Raw genomic sequence first — 27,966 nt, 5'->3', positions numbered from 1 at the left:
GAAGAGCATCTCTGAATGCACAGCACATCGAACCTTGAAGTGGATGGTCGACAGCAACAGAAGACAACAGACACTCAGTGGCCACTTCATTAGGTGGAGGAGATTTGTACTAAAGTGGTCACAGAGCGTATGACATTTCCAGTAACATTTTTTGAGCCTCCTTGATTGCCAACACTAAATGCAGCTGGATTTTGCTGACTCCCTTCACTGAGTGCCCTGTGTGGACTGTTTCAGGGCTGTCTCTGGATTCCCACCCCTGCTGGGTGCAACTGCTGAAAGGATATAGCACCAGGAGCCTGTAGGCGAATTCCGACGACGGGATAATCCAGATGTGCATCATCAGCGTCACATTCACAGTCTCGCTGCCGCACCGCAGACTCCCGTCCACATCTGGGGAGACACGAAATCACACATCACAAGGGGTCCGCCCGGGGTGGGAGCCCAGTGCTCGATGCGGCGTGCAATTCACCCGCAGATGACTACGCGGGCGTGCGGTGGGCTCAGCAGGCTCCACTCTGAGGCGGAAATTCACTGCTTTGTAGTCAGCGGAATAACGCGAGAGACTCAAGGCATCACACAAATACTGCGGCTGATCGAAATCTGAAACAAAGCAGTTGCAATGTTTACAGTGTGGAAACAGCCCTTGAGGTCATTCACGTTTATGCTGACCAAGGTTCATTAGCACATAATTAATTACAGGGTGTTTGACAATTATATTAACATAGCTACTGTGCAAAAGTCTTAAGCGTACACGCGCGCGCGCACACACACACACACACACACAGAGATTGATAAGTTCATGGCCTAAAGTAGAAGGAGTCAATTTTAGAAAACCTAGCACATTTATTTTTCAACATAGTCCCCTCCTACATTTACACACTTAGTCCAGGGTCGTGGAGCATATGGATCTTGGACCTCCAGAAAGTGTCCACAGCAGGGGTGATTGTTAAGTTTGTGGCCTAAGGTAGAAGGAGATGAGTCAGTTTTGTGGTCATGAAGGATTGTTGATGGTTTAATGGTTTAATTGCAGTGCTTTCTGTAAAGGTCAATGTCTGGAATGAAAAGATGTTCTGATCAACTATGTAAAGTCACTTATTCTGATTCGAGATCTAAACCAGATGGAGTTCAACCCAGACAAGTGTGAGGTGATTCATTTTGGTAGGTCAAATATGATGGCAGAATATAGTATTAACGGCAAGACTCTTGGCAGTGTGGAGGATCAGAGGGATCTTGGGGGTTCGAGTCCATAGGACAATCAAAGCTGCTGTGCGGGGTGACTCTGTGGTTAAGAAGGCATACAGAGCAACTGTGGGATTGAGTTCAAGAGTCGAGAGGTAATGTTACAGCTATATTGGACCCCACTTGGAGTACTGTGCTCAGTTCTGGTCACCTCACTGCAGGAAGGATGTGGAAACCATAGAAAGGGTGCAGAGGAGAGTTACAAGGATATTACCTGGATTGGGGAGCATGCAGTATGAGAACAGGTTGAGTGAACTCGGCCTTTTTTCCTTGGAGCGACGAGGATGAGAGGTGACCTGATAGAGGTGTACAAGATAATGAGAGGCATTGATCGTGTGGATGGTCAGAGGCTTTTTCCCAGGGCTGAAATGGCTGCCGCATTTGTCGACGTGAAGCGGAGAGCAAGTTTGTAAATCTGGTGGGAGTAAAGGATGTTGGGAATGGTGAGGGTGCCACAGGAGGTGTGGGACAGGGGGCAGAGAAGGCGTGACACGGGCAGCGGGGGTACATCCAGCCTCAAGACACCGGGCAATGTCATTTGTGTCACATCCACGGATTCAGCAGCGCAGTAGATATGGCAATTGTGCTTGAGAATTTGCACGTGTCATCTAATTATTATTTAATCGTGATAGTAATTAACTCCATACCTGTTGCCGTAGTGCTTGTCGAGACTTGGACAGAGCACAGCAATGCTTCGCCGCCTGTTTGCTTAAAGATTGGGGCCATGTCACAGCTCATATCTACTGTGCTGCCATATCTGTGGTTGTGACAATTTGATTCAGGACAGTTGGTTTATTGATCATTACAGAATGTCTCTCTAGTGCTTCCCACTCCCTCCCCTCTCCTTTCCCCTTTTCCCAACCTCTCCCTGCCCCTTTCCCACTCTCAGACCACAACAGAGACCCATACCAGAATCAGGTTTATCATCACTCACATAGGTCATGAAATTTGTTTTACTTTTTGCAGCAGCAGTACAGTGCAATACATAAAATTACTACAGTACTGTGCATAAGTCTTATGCACCCTGGTTATAGATATGTGTCCAAGACTTTTCCACAGTTCTGTACATGGATGGGACGGATATGGAGGGGTATAGTCCGTCTGCAGGTAGATGGGACTACACAGAAATAAACAGAAAATAGTTTGGCACAAGAGCTTTGTCCTGTGCTGTAGCGCTCCAAGACAAGTTAATATACACAGGAATTACCTCCCAGTCCCTCATTAGTTGTATGCTCAAAGTTCCACAATCCCTTGACTTCAGAATTCTGCTGTGTTACTCCACCATTTTGTGTGCAATCCTCTTCGATTTCCAGCTTCTGCAGATCTTCTTGTGTTTGAGCAAGCAAGGAGTTTTTCTCTCGGGAGCGACAGAGGATGAGAGGTCACAAACAAGAGCAGATCTGCAGACGCTGGCAAACCAAAGCAACACACACACACACAAAATGCTGGAGGAACTCAGCAGGCCAGGCAGCATCTGCGGAAAAGAACACTGTCGACACTTCGGGCCGAAATCCTTCGGCAGGACTTCAGAGGAAACATGACAGAGGTGTTTAAGACTATGAGAGGCCTGGATTGAGTGGACAGACACTTTTCCCAGGGAGGAAATGGCCAATTCCAGAGCACATCCTTTTAAGGTGAGTGGACGAAAGTAAAGAGGAGATGCCAGAGGTGGGTTTTTGACACAGGGAGTGGTGGGTGCCGAGAATACACTGTCAGGAGAGGTGGTAAAGGCAGGTACATTAAAAACTCTTGAATTGGAACATAGATGTAAGAAAAATCGAGGGTTATGGGCTGTGTAGCAGTGGTTAGAATGATCAGGGAGTAGGGTTTCTATTGGTTGGAGAAACATCCTGGGTTAAAAGGCTCCTACTGTGCTGTGATGTTCTGGGGCACCACGGTAATGTAGCGGTTAGCACGACACTATTACAGCTCGGAACGTCGGATTTCAGAGTTCAAATCTGACATCGTCTCTAAGGAGCCTGTAGTCCTCCCCAATGTAATGCATGAGTTTCCTCCAGGTGCTCCAGTTTCCTCCCACAGTCCAAAGATGTAGCGGCTAGGATAATGGGTCATTGTAATTGTTGGTCAAATTGGGGGATTGCTGGGCGGCACAGCTCAAAAGGCCAGAAGGGCCTTTTCTGCACTGTATCTCAAGCAATCAATCAATAAATGAACGAATGAATGAATGCAGCACGCACGAAATGCGGGAAAAACCCAGCAGGTCGGGCAGCATCTATGAAGAGCAATCAGGTTCTCAACCCGATATGTCCTATCAAATTCCTTCTTCTTCAGCCCTTTACCTTTTCCACCTATCACCTCTCAGCTTTTTACTTCATCACCCCTTCCCCCATCTACCTTCCCCCTCACCTCGCTGCACCTATCACCTGCCAGCTGGTACACCTTCCCCTCCCCTCACCTGCTTACTCTGCCCCCTTCATTTGCGTTCCTGATGAAGGGTATCGGCCCGAAACGTTGACTGGTTATTCCTCTCCATTGATCCTGCCCGACCTGCTGAGTTTCTCCGGCATTTTGTGTGCCAAGAGGGCTTCGCACCCATGCAGCGAGCTCTGCCTGTGAATGGCGAGGCGCTCAAGGTGCGCGTAAACCCGGCCATTAAAGCTCATTGCTTCCTTCAGGAGTTGTTCCTAATAAGCGTGGACATTTCCTCTGTTACGGTTTGTAACTTCAAAACATTAAACTAATTCAAAGGAAGACTTGGGACTCCGGTAATGCAGGTCTAACAAGAGTTTATTTTAGGCGAGGTGTGCACGTATCACATGCTGGCATCGTGACGTATGCAATTCACTTATTTTTACACGTAACACGCTTTACATGGATAAAGCAGTGGCCAACCGGCAGGAGGCAAAGAATGGGAATAAAGGGAGCCTTTTCTGATTGGCTGCCGGTGACTAGTGGTGTTCCATAGGGGTCTGTGTTGGGACCGATTCTTTTTACATTATATGTCAATGATGATGGAACTGATGGCTTTGTTGCAAGGTTTGCAGTCGAACTGAAGATAGGTGGAGGGGCAGGTAGTTTTGAGGAGGCCACAGAAGGACTTAGACAGATTAGGAGAATGGGCAAAGAAATGGCAGATGGAATACAGTGTCGGGAAGTGTATGGTCATGCACTTTGGTAGAAGAAATGAAAGGGTCGACTATTTATCTAAATGTAGAGAAAATACAAAAAACTGGGTGCAAAGGGACTTGGCAGTTCTTGTGCAGGATTCCCTAAAGGTTAATTTCCAGGTTGAGTCAGTGGTGAGGAAGGCAAATGTGATGTTTGCATTAATTTCAAGAGGACTAGAATATAGAAGCAAGGGTGTAATGTTGAGGCTTTATAAAGCACTGGTGAGGCCTCACTTGGAGTATTGTGAGCAGTTTTTGGGCCCCTTATCTAAGAGGATGTGCTGAAACTGGAGAGGCTCAAAGGAGGTTCACGAAAACGATTCCAGGTCATGCAAAGAGCGCTTGATGGCTCTAGGCCTGTATTCACTCAAATTCAGAAGACTGAAGGGTGAACTCATTGAAACCTATCGAATGGTGAAAGACCTCGATAGAGTGGGTGTGGAGAGGAGGTTTCTTATGGTGGGAGAGTCTAAGACCAGAGTCTCAGAATAGAACGGAAATGGGGAGGAATTCCTTTAGCCAGAGAGTGGTGAATCTGTGGAATTCTTTACTGCAGGTGGCTGTGGAGGCCAAGTCTTTACATATATTTAAGACAGAGGTTGATAGATTCTTGATTGGTCGGGGCATGAAGGGATATGGGGAGAAGACAGGAGATTGGGGCTGAGAGGAAAATTGGATCAGCCATGATGAAATGGCGGAGCAGACTCGATGGGCCAAATGGCCTAATTCTGCTCCAGTAACTTATGGTCTTATGGTAATTTGCAATTAATTATTTAAATAAACAAGAATGCTTAATCAATCAATATATTTACAACATTACTCAAATACTAATGAAATATTAAATATACACAACTTCCCTGTTGAGAACCTTCCTGGATGCACGAGATGCTAATAGTGAGACACACATCTTGTGAAAGAATTCTCAACGAGACACCATCAGAGCAATTTCCCTTTCGCTTTCTGCTCCCACCCCCTCCCCTCTCAATTTCCACAAAACACAGATGCATATAGAAAAGCCTTTCGTTTCACAAACATGAGAATGTCTGCGGATGCTGGAAATCCAGAGCAACGCACACACAAAATGCTGGAGGAGCTCAGCCGTTATGGAAAAGAGTAAACAGTCAATCTATCGGGCCGAGACCCTTCATCAGGACTGGGAAGGAAGATGAGGAGTCAGAGTAAGAAGGTGGGGTCAGGGGAGGAAGAAATACAAGGTAGTGGGTGATAGGTGAAACTGGGAGAGGATGAAGTAAAGAGCTAGGAAGTTGATTGGTGACAGAGATAAAGGGCTGGAGAAGGGGGGGGGGGATCTGATTGGAGAGGATAGAAGACCATGAAGGAGAGGGAAGTGGTGGGGAGCACCAAAGGGAGGTGATGGGCAGGTAAGGAGATAAGGTGAGAGAGGAGAAACAGGAAAAGGGAATGGTGAAGTTGGGGGGCAACTACCGGAGGTTCCAGAAATTGATGTTTATGCCACAAGGGTGAAGGCTTCTGTGTGTCAGGTGTTTTAATGTACATGCGACTCACAGAACATTAAAACATACAGTGAAATGCATGTTTCTTGCATGAAATCTAATCAGCGAGGATTGTGTTGGGCAGCCCACAAGTGTCGCTACACCTCTACCGCCAACACAGAATGCCCACGACTCACTAACCCTAACTACTCTCCTTTGGAATGTGAGAGGAAATCCACATGGTCATGGGGAGAACGTACAAACTCCTTACAGAGAACAGTGGGAATCAGACCCCAAATGATGTTACATCTGGCACTGCAAAGCCTTGGGCTAACCACTACACAACTGTGCCACCAGAGGCAAGAGGCCATTCAGCCCTCTGAGGCTGCTCTGCTGTTCAATAGGATCCCCAGTGTAAATTTCCTGCACTAACCTTCACTAAAACCCTCACTAATTTTTATAGGTGCACCGTAGAAAGCATTCTTCTAGGGTGCATCACAACCCGGTATGGAAGTTGTCTTGTCCAAGCTGGAAGAAGCTGCAGAAGATCGTGAACACAGCCCAGCACATCACACAAACCAATCTTCCATCCTTGGACTCACTTTACACTGCACGCTGTCGGAGCAGTGCTGCCAGGATAATCAAGGACACGACCCACCCAGCCAACACACTTTTTGTCCCTCTTCCCTCCAGGAGAAGGTTCAGGAGCTTGAAGACTCGTACGGCCAGATTTGGGAACAGCTTCTTTCCAACTGTGACTGCTGAACGGATCCTGACATGGATCTGGGCCATACCTTCCAAATATCCAGACCTGTCTCTTGATATTTTTTTGCATTACCTTACTTTCCCTTTTCTATTTTCTATTTATGATTTATAATTTAAATTTTTATTATACTTACTTCGGTTTGCACTTCAGGGAGTGCGAAGCGCAAAATCAAATACCACTGTGATGATTGTACGCTCTAGTATCAATTGTTTGGTGACAATAAAGTAATAAAGTAAAGTAAGTAAAGTAACCTCATCACCACAGGATCACCTCCTGTCTCCCATCACTGAGCCCACGGCAGGGCCCAATGGGGACCCACTGAGTTCGCACAAGCTTCATCGGCTCAGCTAACTGTAAACTTTCTGACCCCTGCCAAGTGGACACAGTGCCCCTTTCTCTCAGGGCAATGCTCCGACTATGGCACAGGAAGAGCAGGGGTTTGCCCTAGGGAGGCAGTCACCCCAGCTTCCAGGGTCAAAACACCAGGTCAATTACACCACCCACCCCTGCCCGTGCAGTTTCCTGTTCCAGCCAGCCATCTTGTTCTTCTCCCTTTCTGAACTCAGCAGCCAATGCCACACTGTCAGCGTGTAACTCCGAGAAACTTCTGCCGGGTTCCGGGCACTGCTATGGGGCTCCCGGAGCGATCGGGTCTCCAGGGCAGGCCGAAGGCCGGAGGTCGAGCCTCCATGCTCTCACTGAGTGGTGGAGGAGCAAGACTGAGAGGTCACTCCTCGGGAGGTGAGCCTGACCTCCTGTCCCTCTTGCTTGTCGCCCTCTGATGAGTCCCACCTGACAACGATGAACAAATGCAATGGAATCTGTCATTTGCTGCCTTGTGCAAAACTAATCAACTCTCAATGAAGGGTGTGACGAAGGGCGTTCCTTACACATGCCTTGTCATTCTGTTGTCATGGCACCGATGGTGCGCACTTGAATGTCTTCCCCCGGTCCCTCACCATGAGGGGTCCTCGACCTCGGCTCGGTTGGTCGTTTGGTGCCTGTCCCACCATACACTGCAGAACATTCCATTTCTTTAGTAATAGGGATGTGCAAATGTGTATATATCGTTTGTTTACTGCATTTAAGGTTTATTTTGTGATATGATTGAGGGGTGCTTCACATTCTGATTCATGTGTAGTTTAGGTAAAAGATGGTACAGTGGGGTCCTAGTGCTGAATAAAGAGGAGCTGATCACTCCCAGCAGGAGAGGGAGATCGGGGCTACCAAGAGTTCACGCTGGACAAAAACAGTATGGAGCTATTGTTGTACTTTTTGGACAATACCCTTTGGCAGTTTTCACTATTTTCACTAAGTTTTGTAAGTTGATTTTCGACGCACCTAATAGACACCCTTGGACTAAAGTGCGAAGTGACACCCGCCACTTTTCCTTTGGTCATAGCCCACATGTCTAACAAAGGACTTTAAGCGCTAACAAGAGAAGATCTGCAGATGCTGGAAATCTGGGCAACACGCACAAAATGCTGGAGGGAGAAGAAAGTAGAGTTGTCTCTTTGGGCCGAATGCCTCCGGCAGGACTTTAAGCATTAGCTCTGCTCCTCTCCGGGTGTTTTCGTGTGTTTACAGGGTCAGTGCGACCAGCCCGAAGGCTAACCTGACCTTGGCTCCTCGCTGCATTTTTATAGCACCGGGCACATCCTCGGGACACCTCAACTCATCCTTCTTCAGGGACTAGGTGTCCCACCAGAAAGGCTTTGTGGCCCACACCCCCACTGAGATGGCGCTGGGGTCTGATGCTTCGAACCACTGCGGAATCACAGCTATACCAGCCAGGACAGGGGGTTTTTTACAAAGCAAGATCCCACAAAAGGCAAGGTGACAGAGCTCTGAGCACCTGTGGCGCTCGTGCTGAGGGATAAGCACAGGGGCGTGCAGAGATAGGACATTGTTAGGCCGGAAAGAATGCGGAACAGATGCACAAGGATGCTACCAGGGATGGAGGTCTTGAGAGTGGATAGGCTTGGCCATTTTCCCCTGGAGCAAAGGAGAACCAAGTCGTTTAATATCACCAGGGACAGATAGCATGGAGGGTCACAGGGTAGGGGAGAGCACAGGTTTAAGGTGGGAGGGGAGAGATGTAATAGGAACCTGTCTGGCAGAGGGTGGAGAGTATACTGTACTGTGTAAAAGTCTTGGGCACATGTATAAGCCTTTTGCATAGTACGGTATTGGTCTACACGGGGCGGAGAGTGGGCTTGCAAACTGGCAGGAGCAAAGGATGCTGGGAATGGTGAGGGTGGAGCGCCTCAGGATGGGTGCAGGCCAGAGGGCAAAGAAGGAGTGCCAGGGTGGGGAATGGGGGGAGGGGAGTGGTGTGGGCGCAGACACACCCAGCCCTGAGACGCCAGGCAAGGTCATTTGATTCCAACCAATCGGTTTATTGATCATTACAGAATGTCTCTCTGGTGCTTCCCCCTTTCGCAATCTTGATTCCCCTTCCCCCTGCCCCCCTTTCCCACTCTCAGTCCACAACAGAGACCCATATCAGAATCAGGTTTATCATCACTCACATATGTCATGAAATTTGTTTTTTTTTTCTGTGTGGCAGTACAGTGCAATACATAAAATTACTACAGTACTGTGCAAAGGTCTTGGGCTCCCTGGCTGAATACATGTGCCTTAGACTTTTGCACAGTACTGTATGGAATAAGTTGCCAGAGGAAGCTGTAGGTGCGAGTGCAATATCAAAGGTTAAAAGACATTTGGGAAAGTACATGATTCAGAAAGGTTTAGAGGGATGTGGGCCATGGATCCATTTCTGTGTGGTGTGAATCTATACGAAGAGATAGAGAGACATGTAGATTAATAGGTAATAGCAAAGGTAACAAACATTGCAATAGAGTAATATAGATGCAGAGCTGGGCAGATGCAGTTTAATCCAGAAATATGCATAGTGATACACTTTGGAAGACCGTAATCATAGATCCCTCACAAGTTGCCAGGCAAGTTAACAGGGTGGTTAAGAAGGCCTTTTGTGTGTTGGCTTTCCTTAGTCACGGGACTGAGTTCCAGGTCTACAAGGTAATGCTGCAGATCTATAAAACTCTGGCTGGACCACATTTAGATTAATGTGTTCAGTGCTGGTCACCTCTTTATAGGAAGAATGTGGAAGCTTTAGAAAGGGTGCAGAGATCTACCAGGATGCTGGATGGATTAGAGAACACGTCTTAGAAACTTTCCACTGGAGAGAAAAGTTCGAGTGTGCTGGGGCTTTTCTCTTTGGAGTGAAGGAGGCTGAGATGTGGCTTGATGGAGATGTACAAGATAATGAGAGGCATGGATAGAGTAGACAGATGATTTCCTTTTCCTAGGGTGGCATGGCCAACAGCAAATGGCAGCTGTTGTGCATTTAATATTTCAGTAATATTTTAGTACTGTTGTAAGTATTTTGTTTAGACCATTAAGAGCAGAATTAGGCCATTTGGCCCATCAAATCTGCTCTGCCATTGCATTATGGCTGATCCAATTTTCCTTCTCAGCTCCAAAATCCTGCCTGCTCCCTATACCCTTTCATGCCCTGATTAGTCAATAATCTATCAACCTCTGCCTTAAATATACCCAATGACTTGACCTCTGTCCATGAAATCCACAGATTCGCCACTCGCTGGCTAAAGAAATTCCTCCTCATCTCTGTGTCCCTCTATTCTGAGGCTGTCCCCTCTGGTCCTAGACTCCCCTACCTTAGGAAACATCCTCCGCACATTCACTCGATTGAGTCCTTTCGATAGGTTTCAATGAGTTCCCCCACCACCCACTCATTCTTCTGAATTCCAGTGAGTACAGGCCCACAGCCATCAAGCACTCCTCACATGGCAAGCCTTTCAATTACGGAATCGTTTTTGTCAATCTCCTTTGAACCCTCTCCAGTTTCAGCACATCCTTTCTTAGATAAGGGGCTCAAAAACTGCTCACAATACTCCAAGTGAGGCCTCACCAGTGCTTTATAAAGTCTCAATATTACATCCTCGTTTTGAAGCAGTGAAGCAGGTTCTCGTACCTAGCACGTCTGAACTGATCACTAAACGTCTTCTTGCATGAATACCACTTACTCCCATTTTAGCTTCTCTGATCTCCCACCATTTCCTCACAGATTCCACCGCCTGCCGACTCTAGGTGCGACTTAATTAATCCACCAGGCAGCCACCTCACTGGGACGCGGAAGGAATGGCGGAGTGCCCGGAGGAAACTTGTGCCATCACGGGGAGAATGCGTAACCCCGCCCCCCCCCCCCCCCACCGCACGGACAGGGCACGAGGCCAGGGATGGATCTGGGTCACTGGCGAGGCACTGGCTCCGCTCGCTGAGCTACCCCTGGAACGCACTGCAAGGCTTCTATCTGTAGGATCGTGTGTGCTTGCTGGCTGGTGTTATCTCGGCTGGCTTGTTTTTGACAACAGTCAATGTTCCGGGGATGAAAGAGACAAACCAAAGATGCAACTCGCAGATTATTCTTCTGACTAATTTTGAACGATTTCTTACTCAGATTCAAATGGCCAAGTGCCTGATAACGATCACCCCTTAAGATCAGGCCTGTTAGGAAGCTCAGTTCCCACTTTTTACTTAAGGTAGGCCTGTGCTTCACTCGACCCCACTGGGCAGCACCGGCCGGTCTAGACTGGGGGGAAAGTCCCAACCTGGGGTCCATGGACCCCAATGCTTAATAGTATTGGTCCAAGACATAAAAAAGGTTGGAAACCCCTGGTCTAGACCATTGAGATTGAGGGGAGACCCAAAGCAGAGGCTCTTTAAGGATGCTGTCATCGAATTTCTGTGGATTTACTGTACAGCCCATCTGGTATGGAGGGGCCTCTGCACAGGATTGGAAAAAGCTACAGAGACTGTACTTTCATTTTTCTTATTTCAGAGATACAGCGTGGAACAGGCACCCAGCAACCCACCAATTTCACTCTAGCCTAATCACGGGGCAATTGACTGTGACTTGTTCTAGAGCAGCTCCGGCCTATGGTTAGGCCACACTTAGACCCCGTCCACTTCGCCTATCAGCCCCGACTAGGAGTTGAGGATGCCATTCTCTACCTGTTGAACCGCGTCTACGCCCACCTGGACAAGCCGGCAAGCACTGTGAGGGTCATGTTTTTTGACTTCTCCAGTGCGTTCAACACCATCTGCCCTGCTCTGCTGACTGTGATGCAGGTGGATGCTTCCCTGGTATCATGGATTATTGATTACCTGACTGGGAGACCACAGTACGTGCGCTTGCAACACTGTGTGTCAGACAGAGTGGTCAACAGCACTGGGGCTCCACAGGGGACTGTCTTGTCTCACCATCTACACCTCGGACTTCAACTACTGCACAGAGTCTTGCCATCTTCAGAAGTTTTCTGATGACTGTGCCCTAGTTGCCCAAGGGAGATGAGGCTGAATACGGGGCTACGGTGGGAGACTTTGTCACATGGTGCGAGCAGAATCATCTGCAGCTTAATGTGAAAAAGACTAAGGAGCTGGTGGTGGACCTGAGGAGGGCTAAGGCACCAGTGATCCCTGTTTCCATCCAAGGGGTCAGTGTGGACATGGTGGAGGATTACAAATACCTGGGGATACAAATTGACAATAAACTGGACTGGACACCGAGCCTGTCTACAAGAAGGGTCAGAGCTGTCTCTACTTCCTGAGGAGACTGAGGTCCTTTAACATCTGCCGGATGATGCTGAGGATGTTCTACGAGTCTATGGTGGCCAGTGCTATCATGTTTGCTATTGTGTGCTGGGGTAGCAGGCTGAGGGTAGCAGACACCAACAGAATCAACAAACTCATTCGTAAGGCCAGTGATGTTGTGGGGGTGGACTCTCTGACGGTGGTGTCTGAAAAGAGGATGCTGTCCAAGTTGCATGCCATCTTGGACAATGACTCCCATCCACTCCATAATGTACTGGATAGGCACAGGAGTACATTCAGCCAGAGACTCATTCCACCAAGATGTAACACTGAGCGTCATAGGAAGTCATTTCTGCCTGTGGCCATCAAACTTTACAACTCCTCCCTCAGAGTGTCAGACATCCTGAGCCAATAGGCTGGTCCTGGACTTATTTCCACTTGGCATTATTAATTTAATATTATTTAAGGTTTATATTGCTATATTTCTACACTATTCTTGGTTGGTGCGGCTGCAACGAAACCCAATTTCCCTCAGGATCAATAAAGTATGTATGACTGTCTGTATGTCAATTAACCTACTAACTGGCACACACAAAATGCTAGAGGAACTCAGCAGGCCAGGTAGCATCCATGGAAAAGGCTGGGGCCTCGGCCCAAAACGTTGACCGTTTACTCTTTTCCATGGATGCTGCCTGGCCTGCTGAGCTCCTCCAGCATTTTGTAGGTACTACTTTTGATCTCCAGCATCTGTAGATTCTCCCTTGTTTGTGAAGCTACTATCGGGTGCGTCTTTGGACCGCGGGAAGAATTGGACACTCAGCCAGCCCTGTTATGGGCGCTAGCTTCCCCGTCATCAGGGACGTTGTCAAGGAGCAATGCCTCAGGAAGACAGCGTCTGTTGAGAAGGACCCTCACCAGGCTCTGTCCTCTGCTCATGACCTCCATTCAGGGAGGAATTTATATAAATATATATTTTGCATAGTGCTGTATTTGTCAACGCGGAGAGGGCTGAGAGTTGGTAAATCTGGCAGGAGCAAAGGATGCTGGGAATGCCAAGGGTGGAGCACCGCAGGAGGGGTGTGGGACAGGTGGCAGAGAAGGAGTGCCAAGGGTGGGGGGTGGGAGGGGTGGCAGGTGTGCAGACACACCCAGCCCTGAGACACCAGGCAAGGTCATTTGATTCCAATCAATTGGTTTATTGATCATTACAGAATGTCTCTCTGGTGCTTCCCCCTCCCTCCCTTCTCCCTTCCCCTTTTCCCAACCATGATTCCCCTCTCCCTGCCCCTTTTCCCAACTACAATTCCCCCTCCCTTCCCCTTTTCCCAACCATGATTCCCCTCTCCCTGCCCCTTTTCCCAATCATGATTCCCTTCTCACTGCCCCTTTCCACTCAGTCCACAATAGAGACCCAGAACAGAATCAGGTTTATCATCAGTCACATGTCGTGAAATTTGTTTTTTTTTGTGGCAACAGTACAGTGCAATACATAGAATTACTACAGTGCTGTGCAAAAGTACCCTAGCTATATAAATACTACATGTGTGTGAGGGTTTTGCACAATACTGTAGATTTCAAAATAATAATAGCATAATTTCAAATTTATTACGGTGCTGCGTAAGAGTCTGAGGCTCCTATGCTATAGATATGAGACTTTTACTGAACATTGTATGTCAGCAATAAAAAGCCTGGCTCTGACCCAAATGATCTTGCTGATGGGGGGAGGGCTAATTCTGAGTAACATGGGACACACTTTGCCTCAGACCTCTGACATCCTACAAACCCTCGTGGTCGCCGGTGGAATGCCGGGGCTGTCGTGGATGGAATGCCGGATCCACCGCGGGGCGAGCGGACCACAGGCACCGTCGCGCAGCAGCGTCTGGGGTCTTGGGCGGTGGGCTGGTGGGAGTTGTCGCATTCCCCAAGTTGGTGGCTTTCAAGGCGAACACCGTGAGGGTTGGTTTCCTGAGCGTCGCCAGGCAGTCGGCTGATAAGGCAGCGCGTGTGTGTGGTGTGGTGCGTGGGATGGTGGGGTGCTGGGGTTCAGGGTCATAAAGGGCTAAAGTTCCAGGGCAGTAGCTCACCGCTTTTCTCCCCCAGCCTCCTGCATTAGCTGCACCGCCCTCTGAGGTTTAGAGGGAGGCTGGAGCACTGCAGAGTTTATCAGTAAACACCCACGAAGATTATTATCTCCCTGTTCCGATAAGCCTGCCTCTGTTCTCTACACAGACAGCATCAGGCACCCAGCATTTCCAGCTGAGGCCGCCGGACGGGACCGCAGGTGTTAGGGAATCGCAGGCAGCGCACGGGGAGAATTCCCCCACGCACTTCAGCAGTATCGATGGCTTCTGCTTGCAATCACAAACGAGAGAAAACCTGCAGATGCTGGAAATCAAAGTGGCACTCACAAAACGCTGGAGGAACTCAGCAGGCCAGGCAGCACCTGTGCAAAAGAGTAAACAGTCGACGTTTCGGGCTGAGACCCTTCTTCAGGATTAGAGAGAGGAAAAAAAAACCCTTGGATGTACGTTTGAGGCCAGAGGTTTAAAGCGTTTGGTGGAAAGGTGGGAAGGAAGGTGAAGGAAAGTTCTTGCCTGGCTGACTGCGAAACGTGGAGGGTGGAGGGTGCCCTTTAGAGGGTGGGGAGCACCGGCCTGGACTGAGAATGGACAAGAAGGTGACCCAGAGCTCTTTGAAGAGATAGCACACACGCGATGAACCGAATAGCTTTGATTCCTGGTGCGCACAGGAAGGATGGGGGTGGGTGACTGCAGCGACGCAGTCCAGCTCCAGCGACCCGGGTTCGACCTGGAACTCATGCGCTGTCTGTGCGGAGTCTGCACGCTCTCCCTTCGACCACGTGTGTCACCTCGGGGCGCTCTGGTTAAACAAATGAGCCACGATCGAATGACAGAGCAGACTCGATGGGCCGAAGTGGCCTAACTCTCCTTCTATGCCTCATGATCTTTTACGCTGAGGGTCATTGGCTGTGGATGGGCAGGGAGATGTGGAGTTAGACCACAAAGTCCAGGGAGGGTCCGAAGGACAGATTTCTCCTGGTGACAATTAGACTGGTTTACCCATCCAGGAAGGGGCAACCATTGGTCTATGAACCCAAGGTCAAATTCCACATCTCCTGGTCATTCCGACTGGCCCATCCACTTTCCAGGTCAATGTGGGGGAACCTCAAAAGCGCGGGGCCTGAAGGTAGAGCCGGGGGACCGGCAAAGAAAACGGGTCATTGTTTCAAAACATCAGAGGTCAGCTATTTCTCTTTACCCAGAGGGGCATTGGTGACCCTGTCAGGATCTACAAGAGTACTGTTGTTTCATGGTGACTGACAAAATCAATAGCGTTTTCATTTAAAAGAAAAGCCATTTAATTTGAACTCGGCGTTATTTCTTCGCCTCTGCCATCAGATTGAGGAACAGCCCGTGAACCCACGAACCTCATTATTCCTCTTTTATGCTATTTATAGTTTTAGTTGCAACTAATAGTATTTTTTAATGCCTTGTCACAAAACAATAAATTTAATGACATATACTCAGTGGGCACTTTATCAGGTACACCTGCTCATTAATCCAAGTATCTAATCAGCCAATCATGTGGCAGCAACTCCGTGCATAAAAGCATGCAGACGTGGTCAAGAGGTTCAGTTGTTGTTCAGGCCAAACATCAGAATGGGGGTAAGAAATATGATCTGAGTGTCTTTGACCGTGGAATGATAGTTGGTGCCAGACTGGGTGGCGAGTATCTCCGAAACCACTGATTTCCTGGGGCTTTCACACACAAACAGTCTCCAGAGCTTACAGAGAATGGTGCTAAAAACAGCAGCCATCCAGTCAGCTGCAATTCCATGCGTTACAACAGTGTCTCCTGCAGCTGGAAGTGCAGAGTATCGGAATTTGTAGCCCGGGGTTAGCGCAGATCTCTGCTGACATTCTGCAGGCTTTGAGGTTGCCTATTTGCAGGCCTGCACAGAGTAGATGAGGCGACGCAAACGTGGAGGCAAGAGGAACGAATGTGCCTGTAGATCAGGCATAGGCTGATCTTTGTCCTCCGCCATCTGTGGGTACAGAGTTCTTTCAGCTTAACCACAGCATTCCTGAGATTTGGACATCCCGTGTGTCCAGGAGTCACGCAGCACGGTACAGGCCCTTTGGCCCATCGAGCCCATTCTGATCAGAAAGCACTTACACACACTAATACCCTTCTCATTGCTACCACTAGGAAGGTACAGGAGCCCGAAGACACACACTTAACATTTCAGGGACAGCTTCTTCCCCTCTGCCATCCGATTTCTGAATGGACAATGAACCCATGAACACTAACTCAATATTTTTTTACACTCTTTTTACAATAGAACCATAGAACATTACAGCACAGAAACAGGCCTTTTGGCCCTTCTTGGCTGTGCCAAACCATTTTTCTGCCTAGTCCCTCTGACCTGCACCTGGCCCATATCCCTCCATACACCTCTCATCCATGTATCTGTCCAAGTTTTTCATAAATGTTAAAAATGAGCCCACATTTACCACTTCATCTGGCAGCTCATTCCGCATTCCCGCCACTCTCTGTGTGAAGAACCCCTCCGCCCCAATGTTCCCTTTAAACTTTTCCCCCTTCACCCTTAACCCATGTCCTCTGGTTTTTTTCTCCCCTAGCCTCAGTGGAAAAAGCCTGCTTGCATTCACTCTATCTATACCCATCATAATTTTATATATCTCTATCAAATCTCCCCTCATTCTTCTACGCTCCAGGGAATAAAGTCCTAACCTATTCAACCTTTCTCTGTAACTCAGTTTCTCAAGTCCTGGCAACGTCCTTGTAAACCTTCTCTGCACTCTTTCATCCTTATTAATATCCTTCCTGTAATTCGGTGACCAAAACTGCACACAATACTCCAAACTGGGCCTCACCAATGCCTTATACAACTTCACCATAACATTCCAGTTCTTATACTCAATACTTTGATTTATAAAGGCCAATGTACCAAAAGCTCTTTTTACTACCCTATCTACCTGTGACACCACTTTCAGGGAATTTTGTATCTGTATTCCTAAATCCCCCTGTTCTACTGCATTCCTCAGTGCCCTACCATTTACCTTATATGTTCTACCTTGGTTTTTCCTTCCAAAGTGCAATACCTCACAATTGTCTGCAGTAAACTCCATCTGCCATTTTCAGCCCATTTTTCCAGCTGGTCCAAATCCCTCTGCAAGCTTTGAAAACCTTCCTCACTGTCCACTACACCTCCAATCATAGTATAATCAGTAAATTTGCTGATCCAATTTACCATATATCATCCAGATCATTGATATAGAAGACAAATAACAATAGACCCAGCACTGATCCCTGTGGCACACCACTAGTCACAGGCCTCCACTCAGAGTAGCAATCCTCCACTACCACTCTCTGGCTTCTTCCATTGAGCCAATGTCTAATCCAATTTACTACCTGTCCATGTATATCTAGCCACTGAATCTTCCTAACTAACGTCCCATGCGGGACCTTGTCAAAGGCCTTACTGAAGTCCATGTAGACAACATCCACTGCCTTCCCTTTATCCACCTTCCTTGTAACCTCCTCAAAAAACTCTAACAGATTTGTTAAACATGATCCATCACTCACAAAGCTGTGTTGACTCTCCCTAATAAGTCTCTGTCTATCTAAATACTTGTAAATCCTATCTCTTAGTACTCCTTCTAATAATTTACCTACTACCGATGTCAAACTTACTGGCCTATAATTTCCAGGATTACTTTTAGAGCCTTTTTTAAACAATAGAACAACCTGATCTATGCTCCAAACCTCCGGCACCTCACCCGTAGATACCGACATTTTAAATATATCTGCCAGGGCCCCTGCAATTTCAACACTAGTCTCCTTCAAGGTCTGAGGGAATACTCTGTCTGGTCCTGGGGATTTATCTATTCTGATTTGCCTCAAGATAGCAAGCACCTCCTCCTCTTCAATCTGTATAGGTTCCATGACCTCACTACTTGTTTGTCTTATTTCCATTGACTCCATGCCAGTTTCCTTAGTAAATATAGACGCAAATATCCCATTCAAGATCTCCCCCATTTCTTTTGGTTCCATGCATAGCCGACCTCTCTGATCTTCAAGAGGACCAATTTTATTCCTTACTATCCTTTTGCTCTTAATATACCTGTAGAAGCTCTTTGGATTATCCTTCACCTTGACTGCCAAAGCCACCTCATGACTTCTTTTAGCCCTCCTGATTTCTTTCTTAAGTATTTTGCACTTTTAATACTCAAGTACCCTATTTGCTCTCTGTTTCCTATACATGTCATACGTCTCTCTCTTCTTCTTTATCAGAGTTCCAATATCCCTAGAGAACCAGGGTTCCTTATTCTTATTAACTTTGCCTTTAATCCTGACAGGACCATACAAACACTGCACTCTCAAAACTTCTCCTTTGAAGGCCTTCCACTTACCTATGACATCCTTGCCAGAGGACAACCTGTCCCAATCCACTTTTTAGATCCTTTCTCAATTCTTCAAATTTGGCCTTTCTCCAGTTTAGAACCTCAACCCGAGGACCAAATCTATCTTTATCCATGATCAAGTTGAAACCAATGGTGTTATGATCACTGGAACCAAAGTGTTCCCCTACATGCACTTCCGTCACCTGTCCTAACTCGTTTCCTAACAGGAGATCTAATATTTCATCCGCTCTAGTCGGTACCTCTATATATTGATTTAGAAAACATTCCTGAACACATTTCACAAACTCTAACCCGTCTAGACCTTTAACAGTACGGGAGTCCCAATCAATATGTGGAAAATTAAAATCCCCTACTATCACAACTTTATGTTTCCTGCAGTTGTCTGCTATCTCTCTGCAGATTTGCTCCTCCAGTTCTCACTGACTATTGGGTGGTCTATAATACAACCCCATTAATGTGGTCATACCTTTCCTGTTTCTCAGCTCCACCCATATGGCCTCGGTAGACAAGCCCTCTAATCTGTCCTGCCTGAACACTGCTGTAACATTTTCCCTGAGTAGCAAAGCTACACCCCCCACCCTTCATTCCTCTGCCTCTATCATGTCTGAAACATCAGAACCCTGGAACATTAAGCTGTCAGTCCTGCCCCTCCTGTCGCCAAGTTTCACTAATGGCTATAATGTCATAATTCCACATGTCAATGCACACCCTCAGCTCGTCAGCCTTCCCCACAATACTCTTCACATTGAAATAGACACACCTCAGACACCACACACAACCTTTCTATTTGTGACTTTGCATGAAACTTAAACATAATTTATTTTCAGCCCCGCTCCACTAACTACTCTGGAACTCTGGTTCCCACCCCCTGCAAATCTAGTTTAAACCCTCCCCAGCAGCACTAACATACCTCCCTGCAAGGATATTGGTCCCCCTGTGGTTCAGGTGTAACCCGTCTCTCTTGTACAGGTCCTACCTGCCTCAGAAGAGGTCCCAATGATCTTGAAATCTGAAATCCTGCCCCCTACACCAGTTCCTCAGCCATGTGTTCATCCTCCAGAGCATCCTACTCTTACCCTCACTGGCACGTGGCACAGGTAGTAATCCTGAGATTACCACCCTCGAGGTCCTGCTTTTTAACTTCGTACCAGGTTCTCTATATTCACTCTTCCTTCCTATGTCATTGGTACCGATGTGTACCATGACATCTGGCTGATCACCCTCCCATTTCAGAATGCAGTGCACGCGTTCAGAGACATCCCTGACCCTGGCACCCGGGAGACAACAAACCATCAGGGAGTCTCTGTTACGACCACAGAACCTCCTGTCTGTAACACTAACTATCAAGTCCCCTATCACTACCGCTCTCCTCTTCTTCCCACCCCCCCGCCCCCTTCTGCACTGCAGAACCGGACTCAGTGCCTGAGATCCGGCTGCCACAGCTTGTTCCAGGTAGTCATCCCCTCCCAACAGTATCCAAATCGGTATACTTGCTGTTGAGGGGAATGGCCACAGAGAGCCCTGTTCTGCCTGCCCTTTCCCCTTCCCTCGCCTGACGGTAACCCGATTACTTATGCGCTGCTCCTTTGACGTAACTACCTCCCTGAAACCTATAAACTCCTCATTCTCCCGAATGATCTGGAGGTCATCCAGCTCCTGCTCCAGTTCAGTTCCCTGATGCGGTTTGTTAGGAGCTGCAGCTGGATGCACTTCTTGCAGGTGTCGTTGTCAGTGATATTGGAGGTCTCCCTGACTTCCCACATCCTGCAAGAGGAGCATTCCAACATCCTGCCTGGCATTCTCTCTACTCTAAACAAAACAAAACTTACCGGAACATACCCTCGCCTCTGCCTGTTCACGCCGAAGCCTGTTGAGCCAAAGCCGTCCCACTCTGACTCAGTCCACTCCGACGATGGCCACTGTATATGGCGGTCTTTTTATTAAATCTTTGGCGTGCTATGTCACGCATCTGCGCAGTTTAGCCTCTTTTCCCCCATCAGTGAAAAAAATGGCTTCTCTCCGAGATGTCTTTAGTCCTTTACTCTCAGCCTCTTGCTTTGATTTTTTTGCAAAACTTACTTAATTCAATTTTTATATGTATTTTTATTGTAATTTATAGTTTTAAAAATTATTATGTATTGCAATGTACTGCTGCTGCGTAACAATAAATTTGACGCCATATGCCGGTGATATTAAACCTGATTCTGATTCTGACACTAATAACTTTAAGGTGATTGGTTGAAAGTACAGGGGGGATGTCAGAGGCAGTTTTTTTTACACAAACAGTGGGGGGTGTGTGAATCCAGTGCCAGGGGTGGTGGTGGACGCTGATATATTAAGCACATTTGAGAGACTTGGGCACATGAAGGGTAATGTGAGAGGGAAGGATTAGACTGACTTTAGAGTAGGGTAACAGGTCACAGAATATTGTGGGCCAAATGGCCTGTACTATGCTGTAGTGTTTTATGTTCTATATAAGAATACTTTCTCAACAATTCTCCCTCAATCCCCCTTCAAAAATATCCCTTTACAATCACTCCTTAATAATTCTTCTTCAACAATCCTTCTCAACAATCCCTCCTCAACAATATCCCCCTCCAATCACTCGTCAATAATTCCTCCTCAACAATATCCCCCTCCAATCACTCATCAATAATTCCTCCTCAACAATATCCCCCACCAATCACTCGTCAATAATTCCTCCTCAATAATATCCCCCTCCAATCACTCCTTAACAATAGCCCTTTACAATACCTTCTGAATAATTCCTTCTCAACAAAATCCCTCTACAATCACTCCTCAATAATTCCTCCTCAACCATATCCCTCGACAATCTCTCATTAATTCCTCCTTAACAATCCCTGTCATCAATATCCCTCAACAATCCCTCCTCAACAATCTCCCCTCAATAATTCCTCCTCAACAAAGCATCCTTAATAAGCCAATCTCATCAAGCACCTCAGCCCTTAATGTGCAAACTGTCTTTGCACAAAATGGCCCACAAATTTACCAGCAGTCTCAAAATACATCAGGACACCCTGAGATATATGACTGAGGCACTTTCTTTTTCTAAAATTATCCTGTTTGGATTCAGCCCCCGTGTCAAGTTTAACATGAGATAATCTTGAGAGAAACAGAAGGTGCAGTCCAAGGCTACACAACCCTGTACACATAGAACAATTCTTTTTGTTCCATCTCTGGTGTTTTTGGACAGGGTTTACCTCCCACTTCTGCAGTTCTTCACCCTGCGATGTGAACCCAGCTGCCTGCCCTACTGGGAGGTTCCAACATATCCTTTCAGTCTGGTCTTAGCCCCCCTCCCCCAGGGGAACACAGCTCAGTGAGGAGACAGGATACACAAGAGGGGTGGGGCCCATAGACTGAAGCCAAGCTTAACTTTGTACTCCTCTATTCTGGATTTGGGAGAACGACCCTTTGTTAACAGACGCCAGTAGTGAGTGTATTTAAAGTTGAAGTTCCCAACCTTTTTCATGTCATGGGGCCAGGTTGGAAATCCCTGATTCAATGAGACATCAAACCTTTCAGTAACTTGCATAGAAGGATCGTGGGATCCAAGTTTATCATCATTATGTGTTGTGTTGTATGATGTGGGTCATCATGGTCCTTGCTCATGGTTGTTCATAGCAAATATTTCTACAGAAGTGGCTTTCTGCAGAAGGGCTGTGTCTTTCTAAGACAGGTGACCCCCAGCCATCATCAATACTCTTCAGAGATTGTTTGCCTGGTGTCAGTGGTCACATCACCAGGACTTGTGATCTGCACCGGCTGCTCGTACAACCATCCACCACCTGCTCCCATGGCTTCATGTGATCCTGATTAACGGGGGGGGGGGATTAACAGGTACTACACCTTCCCCAAGAGTGACCTGCAGGATAGCGGGGGGCTGGATTCCGCGCAGACAGGAGGAATTTAGTTCAATTTTGCAATGTGGCAGGCACAGATATCGGGCGCTGAAAGGCCTGTACTTATTATATACTGTTCTGTGTTCTAACTGCAGATTACAGTGTGAAATTTACCCTGTGAGGATCACAGCTGGAACTGCAGATTACAGTATGAAATTTACCCTGTGAGGATCACAGCTGGAACTGCAGATTACAGTGTGAAATTTACCCTGTGAGGATCACAGCTGGAACTGCAGATTACAGTGTGAAATTTACCCAGTGAGGATCAAAGCTCTAACTGCAGATTACAGTGTGAAATTTACCCAGTGAGGATCAAAGCTCTAACTGCAGATTATAGTGTGAAATTTACCCGGTGAGGATCACAGCTGGAACAGCTGATTACAATGTGAAATTTACCCGGTCAGGATCACAGCTCTAACTGCAGATTACAGTGTGAAATTTACCCGCGGAGGATCACAGCTCGAACTGCAGATTACAGTGTGAAATTTACCAGGTGAGGATTACAGCTCAAACTGCAGTTTACAGTTGTGAAATTTACCAGGTGAGGATCACAGCTCGAAAAGGAGATTACAGTGTGAAATTTACCCGGGGAGGATTACAGCTGGAACTGCAGATTACAGTGTGAAATTTACCCGGGGAGGATTACAGCTGGAACTGCAGATTACAGTGTGAAATTTACCCGGGGAGGATCACAGCTGGAACTGCAGATTACAGTGTGAAATTTACCAGGTGAGGATTACAGCTCAAAATGCAGTTTACAGTTGTGAAATTTACCAGGTGAGGATTACAGCTGGAACTGCAGATTACAGTGTGAAATTCACCCGGGGAGGATCACAGCTGGAACTGCAGATTACAGTGTGAAATTTACCCGGGGAGGATCACAGCTGGAACTGCAGATTACAGTGTGAAATTTACCCGGTGAGGATCACAGCTGGAACTGCAGATTACAGTGTGAAATTTACCCGGTGAGGATCACAGCTCGAACTGCAGATTACAATGTGAAATTTACCCGGGGTGGATCACAGCTGGAACTGCCGATTACACTGTGAAATTTACCCGGGGTGGATCACAGCTGGAACTGCAGATTACAGTGTGAATTTTACCCGGTAAGGATCACAGCTGGAACTGCAGATTACAGTGTGAAATTTACCTGGTGAGGATCACAGCTCGAACTGCAGATTACAATGTGAAATTTACCCGGTGAGGATCACAGCTCAAACTGCACATTACAATGAGAAATTTACCCAGTCAGAATAACAGCTGGAACTGCAGATTACAGTGTGAAATTTACCCGGTGAGGATCACAGCTGGAACAGCTGATTACAATGTGAAATTTACCCGGTGAGGATCACAGCTGGAACAGCTGATTACAATGTGAAATTTACCTGGTGATGATCACAGCTGAAACTACAGATTACAGTGTGAAATTTACCCGCGGAGGATCACAGCTCGAACTGCAGATTACAGTGTGAAATTTACCTGGTGAGGATTACAGCTCAAACTGCAGTTTACAGTTGTGAAATTTACCAGGTGAGGATCACAGCTCGAACTGCAGAGTACAATGTGAAATTTACCGGGTGAGGATCACAGCTCGAACTGCAGATTACAATGTGAAATTTACCCGGTGAGGATCACAGCTCAAACTGCAGATTACAGTGTGAAATTTACCCGCGGAGGATCACAGCTCGAACTGCAGATTACAGTGTGAAATTTACCAGGTGAGGATTACAGCTCAAACTGCAGATTACAGTGTGAAATTTACTCGGTGAGGATCACAGCTTGAACTGCAGATTAGAGTGTGAAATTTAACGGGTGAGGATCACAGCTTGAACTGCAGATTACAGTGTGAAATTTACCCGGTGAGGATCACAGCTGGAACTGCAGATTACAGTGTGAAATTTACCCGGTAAGGATCACAGCTGGAACTGCAGATTACAGTGTGAAATTTACCCGGTGAGGATCACAGCTCTAACTGCAGATTACAGTGTGAAATTTACCCGCGGAGGATCACAGCTAGAACTGCAGATTACAGTGTGAAATTTACCAGGTGAGGATTACAGCTCAAACTGCAGTTTACAGTTGTGAAATTTACCAGGTGAGAATCACAGCTGGAACTGCAGATTACAATGTGAAATTTACCGGGTGAGGATCACAGCTCGAACTGCAGATTACACTGTGAAATTTACCCGGGGAGGATCACAGCTGGAACTGCAGATTACAGTGTGAAATTTACCCAGGGAGGATCACAGCTGGAACTGCAGATTACAGTGTGAAATTTACCCGGTGACGATCACAGCTGGAACTGCAGATTACAATGTGAAATTTACCGGGTGAGGATCACAGCTCAAACTGCAGATTACAATGTGAAATTTACCTGGTGAGGATCACAGCTCAAACTGCACATTACAATGTGAAATTTACCCAGTCAGGATAACAGCGGGAACTGCAGATTACAGTGTGAAATTTACCCGGTGAGGATCACTGTTCGAACTGCTGATTACAATGTGAAATTTACCTGGTGAGGATCACAGCTCGAACTGCAGATTACAGTGTGAAATTTACCGGGTAAGGATCACAGCTCGAACTGCAGATTACAGTGTGAAATTTACCTGGTGATGATCACAGCTCAAACTGCAGATTACAATGTGAAATTTACCCGGTGAGGATCACAGCTCGAACAGCAGATTACAGTGTGAAATTTACCAGGTGAGGATTACAGCTCAAACTGCAGTTTACAGTTGTGAAATTTACCAGGTGAGGATCACAGCTCGAACTGCAGAGTACAATGTGAAATTTACCGGGTGAGGATCACAGCTCGAACTGCAGATTACAATGTGAAATTTACCTGGTGAGGATCACAGCTCAAACTGCACATTACAATGTGAAATTTACCCAGTCAGGATAACAGCTGGAACTGCAGATTATAGTGTGAAATTTACCCGGTGAGGATCACAGCTCTAACTGCAGATTACAGTGTGAAATTTACCCTGAGAGGATCACAGCTGAAACTACAGATTACAGTGTGAAATTTACCAGGTGAGGATCACAGCTCGAACTGCAGATTACACTGTGAAATTTACCCGGGGAGGATCACAGCTGGAACTGCAGATTACAGTGTGAAATTTACCCAGGGAGGATCACAGCTGGAACTGCAGATTACAGTGTGAAATTTACCCGGTGACGATCACAGCTGGAACTGCAGATTACAATGTGAAATTTACCGGGTGAGGATCACAGCTCAAACTACAGATTACAATGTGAAATTTACCCGGTGAGGATCACAGCTCAAACTGCACATTACAATGTGAAATTTACCCGGGGAGGATCACAGCAGGAACTGCAGATTACAGTGTGAAATTTACTCGGTGAGGATCACAGCTGGAACTGCAGATTACAATGTGAAATTTACCCGGTGAGGATCACAGCTCAAACTGCACATTACAATGAGAAATTTACCCAGTCAGGATAACAGCTGGGACTGCAGATTACAGTGTGAAATTTACCCGGTGAGGATCACAGCTGGAACAGCTGATTACAATGTGAAATTTACCTGGTGAGGATCACAGCTCAAACTGCAGATTACAGCGTGAAAATTAATTAGTGAGGATCACAGCTCGAACTGCAGATTAGAGTGTGAAATTTATCCGGTGAGGATAACAGCTGGAACTGCAGATTACAGTGTGAAATTTACCCGGTGAGGATCACAGCTCTAACTGCAGATTACAGTGTGAAATTTACCCGGTGAGGATCACAGCTGGAACTGCAGATTACAGTGTGTAATTTACCCGGTGAGGATCACAGCTGGAACTGCAGATTACAGTGTGAAATTTACCCGGTGAGGATCACAGCTCGAACTGCGGATTACAGTGTGAAATTTACCCGGTGAGGATCACAGCTCGAACTGCAGAGCACAATGTGAAATTTACCCAGTCAGGATCACAGCTGGGACTGCAGATTATAGTGTGAAATTTACCGGGTGAGGATCACAGCTCGAACTGCAGATTACAGCGTGAAATTTATCCAGTCAGGTTCACAGCTGGAACTGCAGATTACAATGTGAAATTTACCCGGTGAGGATCACAGCTCGAACTGCAGATTACAGCGTGAAATTTATCCAGTCAGGTTCACAGCTGGAACTGCAGATTACAATGTGAAATTTACTCAGTCAGGATCACAGCTGGAACGGCAGATTACTGTGTGAAATTTACCCGGTGAGGATCACAGCTCGAACTGCAGATTACAGTGTGAAATTTACCCAGTCAAGATCACAGCTGGAACTGCAGATTACGATGTGAAATTTACCGGGTGAGGATCACAGCTCGAACTGCAGATTAAAATGTGAAATTTAACCGGTGAATATCACAGCTGGAAGTGCAGATTACAGTGTGAAATTTACCCGTTGAGGATCACAGCTCGAACTGCAGATTACAGCGTGAAATTTATCCAGTCAGGTTCACAGCTGGAACTGCAGATTACAATGTGAAATTTACCCGCGGAGGATCACAGCTGGAACTGCAGATTACGGTGTGAAATTTAGCGGGTGAGGATCACAGCTCGAACTGCAGATTAGAGTGTGAAATTTATCCGGTGAGGATCACAGCTCGAACTGCAGATTACAGTGTGAAATTTACCCAGTCAGGATCACAGCTGGAACGGCAGATTACAGTGTGAAATTTACCCGGTGAGGATCACAGCTCGAACTGCAGATTACAGTGTGAAATTTACCCAGTCAAGATCACAGCTGGAACTGCAGATTACAGTGTGAAATTTACCCAGTCAGGATCACAGCTGGAACGGCAGATTACAGTGTGAAATTTACCCGGTGAGGATCACAGCTCGAACTGCAGATTACTGTGTGAAATTTACCCGGTGAGGATCACAGCTCGAACTGCAGATTACGATGTGAAATTTACCCGGTGAGTATCACAGCTCTAACTGCAGATTAGAGTGTGAAATTTACCGGGTGAGGATCACAGCTCGAACTGGAGATTACACTGTGAAATTTACCCGGGGTGGATCACAGCTGGAACTGCAGATTACCCTGTGAAATTTACCCGGTGAGGATCACAGCTGGAACTGCAGATTACAGTGCAAAATTTACCCAGTCAGGATCACAGCTGGAACCGCAGATTACAGTGTGAAATTTACCCGGTGAGGATCACAGCTCGAACTGCAGATTACAGTGTGAAATTTATCTGGTGAGGATCACAGCTCAAACTGCACATTACAATGTGAAATTTACCCAGTCAGGATAACAGCTGGAACTGCAGATTACAGTGTGAAATTTACCCGGAGAGGATCACAGCTGGAACTGCAGATTACAGTGTGAAATTTACCCGGTGAGGATCA

General features: G+C 46.9%; 1 protein-coding gene across 6 annotated transcripts in view; it reads right to left on the bottom strand.

Moving 5' to 3' along the window:
- LOC132381421 (RAS guanyl-releasing protein 1-like) overlaps positions 1–27,966 on the bottom strand; it is a 219,428-nt gene that overhangs the window by 67,753 nt on the left and 123,709 nt on the right. For 5 of the 6 annotated variants that reach the window (XM_059950816.1, XM_059950815.1, XM_059950813.1 and 2 more), the window contains exon 3: positions 285–390. In XM_059950816.1, the coding sequence (XP_059806799.1) occupies positions 285–390 (106 nt within the window). Of the gene's footprint in view, positions 1–284; positions 601–27,966 lie in introns of all 6 variants that reach the window. The other variant, XM_059950819.1, reaches the window with a different exon arrangement.

The sequence above is a fragment of the Hypanus sabinus genome, chromosome 26 (genome assembly GCF_030144855.1).
Source record: "Hypanus sabinus isolate sHypSab1 chromosome 26, sHypSab1.hap1, whole genome shotgun sequence".
NCBI classification, from domain to species: Eukaryota; Metazoa; Chordata; class Chondrichthyes; order Myliobatiformes; family Dasyatidae; genus Hypanus; species Hypanus sabinus.
Note: the sequence above shows the minus strand (reverse complement) of the source record. Positions and strands in the feature narration are given on the sequence as shown.